This window comes from Mastomys coucha, unplaced genomic scaffold, assembly GCF_008632895.1.
Source record: "Mastomys coucha isolate ucsf_1 unplaced genomic scaffold, UCSF_Mcou_1 pScaffold15, whole genome shotgun sequence".
Classification (NCBI taxonomy): Eukaryota; Metazoa; Chordata; class Mammalia; order Rodentia; family Muridae; genus Mastomys; species Mastomys coucha.
Window position 1 is genome coordinate 73,787,681 of NW_022196897.1, and position 10,024 is coordinate 73,797,704.

The 10,024-nt window shown below is 35.2% G+C and overlaps 1 protein-coding gene across 1 annotated transcript in view; it reads right to left on the reverse strand.

Annotated features, from left to right (window-relative positions):
* Positions 1-1,665: 1,665 nt before the first annotated feature.
* Positions 1,666-10,024, reverse strand: part of LOC116091701 (olfactory receptor 5W2-like) — a 12,485-nt gene continuing 4,126 nt past the window's right edge. Inside the window, exon 2 of the mRNA XM_031373222.1 lies at positions 1,666-2,701. Within this exon, the coding sequence (XP_031229082.1) occupies positions 1,666-2,701 (1,036 nt within the window). The remainder of the gene's footprint in view (positions 2,702-10,024) is intronic.

A 10,024-nucleotide genomic window follows, 5' to 3' on the forward strand; every position in this document is an offset into this window, starting at 1 on the left:
TCTTCTTCTTCTTCTTCTTCTTCTTTTTAAGATTTATTTTATTTATTTTATGTGTATGAGTACACTGTAGCTGTACAGATGGCCTTGAGCCCTCATGAGTATGGCTGCTGGGAACTGAACTCAGGACCTCTGCTGCCCAGTTAGCTAGACCCTGCTTGTTCTGCCCTGCTTGCTCCAGCATAATGCACTGTAGCTGTCTTCAGACCCACCAGAAGAGGGTATAAGATCTCATTGCAGGTGTTTGTGAGCCACCATGTGGTTGCTGGGATCTGAACTCAGGACCTTCAGAAGAGCAGTCAGTGCTCTTATCCACTGAGCCATCTCACCTGTCCTGATTCTGACATTTTTATAACTATGGTCATTCAGTGTTTGAGCCAATGTATGTTCTTTATTTTACTTTATTTTTTGAAAATTTTATTGGTTATTTTATTTATTTACATTTCAAATGTGATCCCCCTTCCTGGTTTCCCCTCTGAAACTCCATATTCTAGCCCCCCTCTACCCTGCTTCTATGAGTGTGCTTGCCCATCCACCCACCCACCCATTGCTGCCTCACTGCAGAATCATTCCCCTACCCTGGGGCATCAAGCCTTTACTTTGCATTTCATGTAGCAATTAAAGAAATGGTTGCATAGGGCTGGTGAGATGGCTCAGCTGGTAAGAGCACTGATTGCTCTTCTAAAGATCATGAGTTCAAATCCCAGCAACCACATGGTGGCTCACAACCACCCATAATGAGATCTGATGCCCTCTTCTGGTGCATCTGAAGACAGCTACAGTGTACTTATAATAAATAAATAATAAATAAATCTTTAAAAAAAAAAAGAAATGTTTGCAAATTACTGAATGCTTAGGACTGAGGAGAAACAAAGGAATAAATAAGAAGCTAAAAGAGGACATGATAGAAGACACTTCTAGCACCCATTTATTTATTGCTAAGACTGGTACTTGTGTTAATCAAACATAATGGATTTTACAAACATATGTGCACCCACAGCACACAACTAGTTGTCAGAGTCATGACACAAACTATTTCCCCTACCCTGCAAGCATCTTTTTTTTTTTTTTTCTGCGCTAGAGACAGAATATTTATCTCTTAAAAACGATGGTGTCCTAGAACTGGATTAGAGAGTTGGGCTCTGGTGCTGAGTCCATAGATTTATATACATACACTGCTCTAAAATCTATGTAAATTATGAGAGTATACAGTAATTGTATATATGTATATACATACACACAAATCAATGCCAATTAAGCTACATAGATAGCTTTTGTTTGTTTGCTTTTTGTTTTTGTTTTTTGAGACAGGGTTTCTCTGTATAGCCTTGGCTATCCTGGAACTCACTCTGTAGACCAGGCTGACCTCAAACTCAGAAATCCACCTGCATCTTCCACCAAAGTGCTGGGATTAAAGGCATGTGCCACCATTGCCCGGTATCATAGATAGCTTTTAAAAATCTAAATCTCCCAAAATCAATGAATAATACATCATATCATATTAAATCTGACATTGAATGAAAGATGGATACATACATTTGGGCACAATGGAAATTGTTAGTTATATTTCCACAAATAGAGAATATAATATGATGTTTGTTAAAAGCTAAGTACAGACAGAGCAGTATTTTACTAAAATTAAATAACAGGCTTGTTGATATATTGTTATTAATTAGTACATGATGCAATGTTTTGTGACAGAGAATGAATTAAAAGCAAACCTGTATAGGTATATCTAGATATATCTGAAATTGATATAAAGTCACTTTTAGTCTTCAACTTTTCAAGCACCTCTTTCACATCTTTATTCCTCAGGCTGTAAATCAGAGAATTCAACATTGGAATCACCAGGGTGTAGAATAATGATGTCATTTTGTCTTGATCTAGAGAGTAGGAAGTACTTGTACGGAAATACATAAAGAGCAAAGTTCCCTGAAAAATTCCAACTGCAGTCAGGTGGGAGGCACAGGTAGAGAAAGCTTTGAACCTCCCATCAGCAGAGCAGATCTTCAAGACTGATGAGATGATGTAACAGTTAGAGACAAGAAGCTCAGAAATTGTGCTTATTTCAATAAACCCAAAAATTGTGACTATAGCTATCTCACTGGCCTCTGTATCTGAGCAAGATATTAATAGAAGAGGAGGAACATCACAAAAAAAGTGGATGATCTCATTGGACCCACAGAAACACAAGCGGAAGGTCAGGGTTGTATGTATCAAAGCATCTGCTGTTCCCACCAGGTAAACCCCAGCCATCAGGAGGGAGCATAGCTGGCTGGACATGTTCGCTGTGTAGAGCAATGGGTTGTTGATGGCCTGGCACCTATCATAGGCCATTACTGCCAGCAGTAGACACTCAGAATCTGCAAAGACACAGAGGGTGAAGAACTGCAGTGCACAGCCAACTGTGGGAATTGATTTCTCCTCAACTAAAAGATCCACCAGCATCTTGGGTCCAATTGCTGTGGAATAGCAGAGGTCACAGAAAGAGAGATGGCTGAGGAAAAAGTACATGGGGGTGTGCAGCTGAGTGTCCACTCTAATTAAGATGATCATCCCAAGACTGGCCAGAAGATTAATGAGATAAATAAGCAGGAGTGTGGTGAAGAAGGCCACTCTCATATCAGGGTTATTGGTAATTCCCAAGAAGATGAATTCATCCAGAGAGGAGCAATTTCCCTTCTCCCATGTTTCCTTGGATAAACTTTAAAAATTAAGAGGCATATATTCAAAATACATTTATTGTGCAGAAAAATATTTTATTTTTAATTCTATTTTTATCTTTAAATACACATATAATTATATTTCAACCTTCAAATATGATTGAATCATTTAATTTTAATAATCTCTCTCATAACAATAAACTCTGAAATCTAGAAACTGTTCTTTCCAAATATCACTTACACATTAGTTTTCCTGAATTTGCTTTCCTTAACAAGGATAATATATTCATCATTATATCATCTTATAATCTTAAAAATAATATAAATTCACCTTCTAGTTAGTGAGAATAAGTGGCAACATATTGAAGTTTCAAATTTACTGTACTTAATATTCATATATATATATATAATTATTCCCTAAATATCAAGATTCTATAAAAATTCTTTTCTATTTTTTTTTTTTTTTTTTTTTTTTTGCTTTTCCGAGATAGGGTTTCTCTGTGTAGCCCTGGTTGTCCTGGAACTCACTCTGTAGACCAGGCTGGCCTCAAACTCAGAAATCTGCCTGCCTCTGCTTCCCAAATGCTGGGATTAAAGCGGTGTGCCACCACCGCCCCGCAAAAATTCTAAGTTTTAAAAGTAAGACCCTTATTCCTAACCAACAGAACAGGTAATATTTTTCCACTGTTTCTCAGCAAAATTTCTGTTAATTAGTATATGATAAGCAACAAATAATTCTTGAATATTTTTGTTTCCAAATATGATGGCTGGCCATCATACTTGTATAGTATTTGGAAGAAGTGACATTTGGAACCAAAAGAAAAATCTTATAGTTAGTCAATGGAAAAGGCTAAAAAATGGTGTAATTAACATAAAGTCACACACACACACACACACACACATATATATATATATATATATATATGCACAGCTGAAGATACTGTGTATTTCATATTAGAAACACTGAAACAATATGAGGCTAAATGAAGAGTAACAAGATATATGGCTTTCTGCTTATATGCAATTATGTGAATTTATATGATTTTCCAAGTGTGTGATTTAGAAAACATGAAAATTAGAATGTAGGCATGTATCTTTATAGGAGAATATGCCTACTTATATATATCTTACTGAGAGTTGAAATTTAAAATTTATTATTTTAATATAATAATTACACAATCTTTATTTGAAATAAAGTTTTAGAAACAGTGGTGGCGCATGCCTTTAATCCCAGCACTTGGGAGGCAGAGGCAGGCAGATTTCTGAGTTTGAGGCCAGACACCAGTGACTCCCTCACTACAGAGTGAGTTCCAGGACAGTCAGGGCTATATAGAAAAACACTGTTTCAAAAAACAAAACAAAGTTATACAAAAAAGGTAATAAAATTACAGATAAACAAAACACAGCCCTTGTGTTCACACATATATGTACATACAAATTGAAATGATAAAAACTAGTTTCTAATAATCTATTAAAATTATTAAAATATGGTTTAGTAGATACTAATAAGACAGTCAATCTTCATTGCTGAATATAAAATAGTATTTTAAATAGATTTTAGACATACTAACCCAAGTAGATACAAACATTCATTAATTTTAAAACTATAGAGATCTTTTCTGGAAAGGTAATTTTTAATCTTATTTTATTGGATTAGGAATCTCAGGAGTTTACCTGAAGTGAGCTGATTTTCCTTAGCAGAAAGAGGAAGGCCACTTCCTCTTGTACCCCTTGGGATTTATATCCCTGTAGCCCTTCCCCTCAGGATTTGTTGTTATAAAAACATGGCATTACTTTTACTCATGGCCTTTTACTCTCCTGTGAGTACATGACATTCCTCATTAAACATGGAACTATACTTTCTTTCTATAATCATCAGTTTGGTATGTCAAAATAAAAATTTCAAATTAAATTAAATTTATTTTGGAAAATATGTAAAACATGTTGCTGAAAGAAGGCAAACACTAGTCTGAAACACACTGAGCTAGTAATAGTAGTAGTGTTTCTAAGGCTAGGAAAACTTTGGCTTGGTGAGAATACGAAATACAAACCTGGTTTGTGTGTGTGTATGCACGTGTGCATGTGTGTGTGTAATGAATGTGCCACCTCATAAATCAAATCACTGAAGAACGCAGTCCATCAATTAAGGAATTTTCCAGTTGAGATTGCTATGTCCAGGTTTATGAGCAACTGTACTGAGTAATATGAGATTGATAGGTACCATCCCTGGAATGGGTCTGATATGGATAATAAGCTAGCTGATCATGGGACTGAGCGAACCACTAAGTAGCATGCTTCTGTGGTTGCTGCTACAGTTTTTATTTGGGTTCCAGCTCTGATTTTGATTGATTATGGACTATGACCTTGAGGTATAAGGTGACAAATGCCATTCCCTCCTACCCATTGCTTCCCTCAGATAGAGTGCTTAGATACAACAAAATAGACAAACTGGGACAGAAGTTGTGAACTTCCTTATACTTAACTCAAGAGAGGTGGCTCTAAAAAGATTTGTGAAGGATTCAGTAGGAAAGTTGAAAGAGCTGCTTAAGTCTTTTGTCATCAAGAGAAATGTATTATGAGTCTCATACACTAGACATGTAGCTGCAAGGTTTGGTGTTTAGAGTATATTGGATTTTGGCCTTGCTATGTTTGTTTGTTCATGGTTTCTTTTCTCTTTTCTTTTCTTTTTTTCTTTTGTTCTTTGTTTTTTTTCTTTGTTTTGTTCTTTCTTCCTTTCTTTCTTTTATTCTTTCTCTCTTTTATTCTTTCTTTCTTTTTTTTTTCTTTTTTTGGTTTTTCAAGACAGGGTTTCTCTGTGTAGCCCTGGCTGTCCTGGAACTCAGTCTGTAGACCAGCATGGCCTCAAACCCAGAAATCCACCTGCCTCTGCCTCCCAAGTGCTGGGATTAAAGGCGTGCACCACTATTGCCCGGCTGTTCTTTCTTTTTTTTTTTTTTTTTGAACTATTCTTTGATATGGCTCCAGTTGTTCTACTTTGGACCAGAAATATTTAATTTTTCACAATGTGTTGAAAATATGTTACTTGATTTTGCTGTTGATTATTTCCTACATAGGAATTCACAATTAAGAATTTTGACCAAGCCGGGTGGTGGTGGCACACACCTTTAATCCCAGCACTTGGAAGGCAGAGGCAGGTGGATTTCTGAGTTCGAGGCCAGCCTGGCCTACAGATTGAATTCCAGGACAGCCAGGGCTACACGGAGAGACCATCTCGAAAAAACAAAACAAAACAAAAACAAAAACAAAAAACAAAAAACAAAAAAAACAAAAAACAAAAAACAAAAATAAACCCAAACAATTAAAGAAGTTGGAAATAAAGTGTTAGTATACAGGAGTCACTCCAAAAACTATACAAACATCAACCTCAGTCAGACTGTGATAGTTTATTGAAAACACACCCCGAGACTGAATGATCAGGGCTACAGCTCACAGATTGTAGAGTTAAAAACTATGACCCTGGGGCTGATGAGATGGCTCAGTGAGCAAGAGGACTGACTGCACTTCTGAAGGTAATGAGTTCAAATCCCAGCAACCACATAGTGGCTCACAACCACCCATAATGAGATCTGCCGCCCTCTCCTGGTGGTCTGAAGACAGCTACAGTGTAGTTATAATAATATTATATATTATATTATAATATTATTATACTATAATAATTATAATATTATAAGCACATTGTACTTATAATAAATAAATAAATCTTTTTTGTTTGTTTGTTTTGTTTTTCGAGACAGGATTTCTCCGTTTCGCCCTAGCTATCCTGGAACTCGGTCTGTAAACCAGGCTGGTCTTGAACTCAGAAATCCGCCTGCCTCTGCTTCCCAAGTGCTAGGATTAAAGGTGTGCGCCACCACTGCCAAGCATGAGATGAACATTTTTGAAAGATTAGTTATTGGAGGAATGATCATCAACACAACAAAGATCATACATTCAATGGGAACACTAGCTATAATCAGAGTCCAGTAAAAAGCTGTGTGGTTTTCAGGACAGTTCAGGGTCAACACAAAAATGTTCTCTTGCCTTGACATTTTATTTTAAAACAAACTCCTGAAAATTCAGTCAATGTATTAATTATAAATGATGAGGTAAAATATGTCTGATTATTAAAAATGTGATAAAAAATCTTCTGGAATTAGATAGTGGCAGGAGATATAGATGAGCTTGTGGAATTCTGAAAAGACATGTAAATTCTAAAATGTCATTTTTAAAGGGTAGCTATTATAGGGCTGGATAGATGTTGTTTGTATATCTTGCTACACAAAAGGTAACTACCTGGCTTTAGGTCCTTCCACTCACATGACAGCTAACAATCTCTTGTAACTTTGGATGTAAGAGATACAATGTTCCCTTCTGACCTCTGTTGGCATTAAACACTCACGTAGGATACATAAACTCATTCAGGGAAAAACACTCAGACACAGAAAAGGAAAATAAAAAAATATTTTTTTTTTTTTTCGAGACAGGGTTTCTCTGTGTAGCCTTGGCTGTCCTGGAACTCACTCTGTAGACCAGGCTAGCCTCGAACTCAGAAATCCGCCTGCCTCTGCCTCCCAAGTGCTGAGATTAAAGGTGTGTGCCACCACTGCCCGGCAAGATTTCTTTATTTTCATTTTCTGTGTAGGAGTGTTTTTCCCTGAATGAATTTACTGGGCCAACCCAAGAAAGCAGGATTGAACAGAGAGAACAGAGACCCTGAATTCAAAATTTCCAGAACCACACGATGGCTCACAACCATCAGTGTAACTACAGTGTACTCATATACATAAAATAAATAAAAAGTAATTAAACATTAAAAAATCCTTTTTTAAAAAATACAGTGTTTTTTCAAAATGAGATAATAAAAGCAAATAATTTATTGCTGAGGAAGAAATGTACAAGAAAAGAGAATTAGGATTGATTAAGTATGGTTGTTTAAAGTTTGAGTTACCAGATTTTGACTCTGGAGAGAAAAGTTTAGTATCTAATATCTTATATCATAATGTGAGGGTGTATGTGTATATGTGTGTGTATGTGTGTGTTATGCTGTAGTATCCATATTGAAATTGAATAATTAATGAAATAGTAAACACTTCATGCTACATCTTTGTTAAAGATAATGATGGATTTACAGAGAACAATTTAGAAGAATCTAGTGTCTCATGAAAAATCCTGAGGGAAATGATTTCACAATCTTCAGTCCCCAATGACAATTGGAACAATAAAACATCACCATGACAGTTCAGGCACCTAAGAGCTGCTCTCCTAAGGTGGGATCCTATATCTCTGTGTCTTTAGAATCAGAGTAAAGCGAAACAATTTCAATTTACTACTTTATAAACAGATGTTTTCATGATGATCCTTCTGCCTACTAACCTAAAAAAATTGCTAGGTGTAATGAATAAAAATAATTTTTTTCCTTTGGTTTTTCAAGACAGTGTTTCTCTGTGTAGCCCTGGCTGTCCTGGAACTCACTCTGTAGACCAGGGGCCTCGAACTCAGAAATCAAATTTGGACTATTTTAATCAAGTCTTCTTAGATAGAAAATCCCTACGTCTTCTTATTTTACGCACACACACACACACACACATATACATGTGTATATATATATATACATATATATATATATGTATTTTTTATTTTTTGGTTTTTCAAGACAGGGTTATTTTGTATAGCTCTGGCTGTCCTGTACTTACTCTATAGACCAGGCTGGCCTCAAACTCAGAAATCTGCCTGCCTCTTACATATATATTTAAGTGATTTAAATATGAAAACTAAATGGTTGGCTTAGTATGTCACAAATAATGCATGCCATATCAGTGAGTTATAAAATAAATTCCATATTATTTACATAATCTAAAAAGGCAATCATTTCCTTTTTACTGTCCATCTAAACACATGTATACATAAATATATGCATGTTTCACATATGCATAAAAATAAACATATTTGCAAGTACAAAGCAGATGCATTTTAGAACATTTATTATACTTCATTGAAATTGCTGGTTTTCATTGTGATGAAAACTTGAGTACTGAAATCTAACTGTATGTGATAAATTCTTTGGAAACTGTTTGTTTTTAGAAATCTAACTCATCAATCCCATTATCCATTGGTACCAGAGTACTGCAACTGTTGGGTAAGGAAAACTACTGTAAAACCTAATTGATTTTATAAACCTTTTTTTTAAAGATTTATTTATTATCATATGTAAGTATGTATAAGTAGCTGTCTTGCTGTCAGTTTGCGAGTGAGGGCATGAAAGTGGGTTGATGTAAAGAAACAGGGTTAGCTGGAGTAAGGAAAGGAAGGGAGAATTGGTGTAAGTTCATTTCAATTAAAGACATTTTAAAATATAAGACAAAATGAAAATGGCTAACCATCTTGTTAGTAGTAAATGTTTGTGTTCTACATTTTTGTAATCAAACAAATTTAGTTATTATAGTTATCAATCACTGACTATCTCTAAACCAATACAATGATTTTAAGGTCATGTGTTCTTTCAAGAATAAAATAACTAAATTAATTTAAATAATTAATGTTTTAAAGAATAAAAATATTCTCTAAAACTATAACCTGAGTCTAATATTTGTATATACTTTATATTGTACAAAGATCAAATGAGAATGAGTATATATAAATCTATCTAATATAATAACCAAATTAAACCTTTTGTACATTAGAGAATATGTATAAAGTCCTGGATCCTTAATGGTGAATAGTTTCAGTTTCTTGACTGTCTATCCCAGATATTGGTCATTTTGTTATTGAAAAATAAGTTAAGAAAGAAACAGGACTCAGAAATTTTTATAGTATACATTAGATGAGAAATGAATTAATTAAATTCTACCTCATAAATATACTGTTGATACCCAGCAATAAAAATACATTTTTAATATATTCTTTAAAGTTTTTTGATGAAAGGTGTGAGCCACCACTGCCCGGCTAATTTTTAATAATTTTTTTTATAGACTGGAAGTAAGAATGGATCTAGGAAACTGTTCTTTGAATGAATTTATTTTTGTGGGAGTTACCAGTAACCCAGAGATAAAAGGGATGCTGTTTGCCATATTTCTCCTCATCTATCTCATCAATCTTCTGGGGAATCTTGGTATGATCATTTTGATCAGAATGGATCCCCAGCTCCACACACCCATGTACTTTTTCCTGAGCCACCTCTCTTTCTGTGATCTCGGCTATTCCACAGCAATTGGTCCCAAGATGCTGGTGGATGTGTTTGGCAAGAACAAGTCAATTCCCTTCTGGGGCTGTGCTCTGCAGTTCTTCATTTCCTGTACCTTTGCAGATTCTGAGTGTGTACTGCTGGCCGTCATGGCCTTTGATAGATACCAGGCCATTAGCAACCC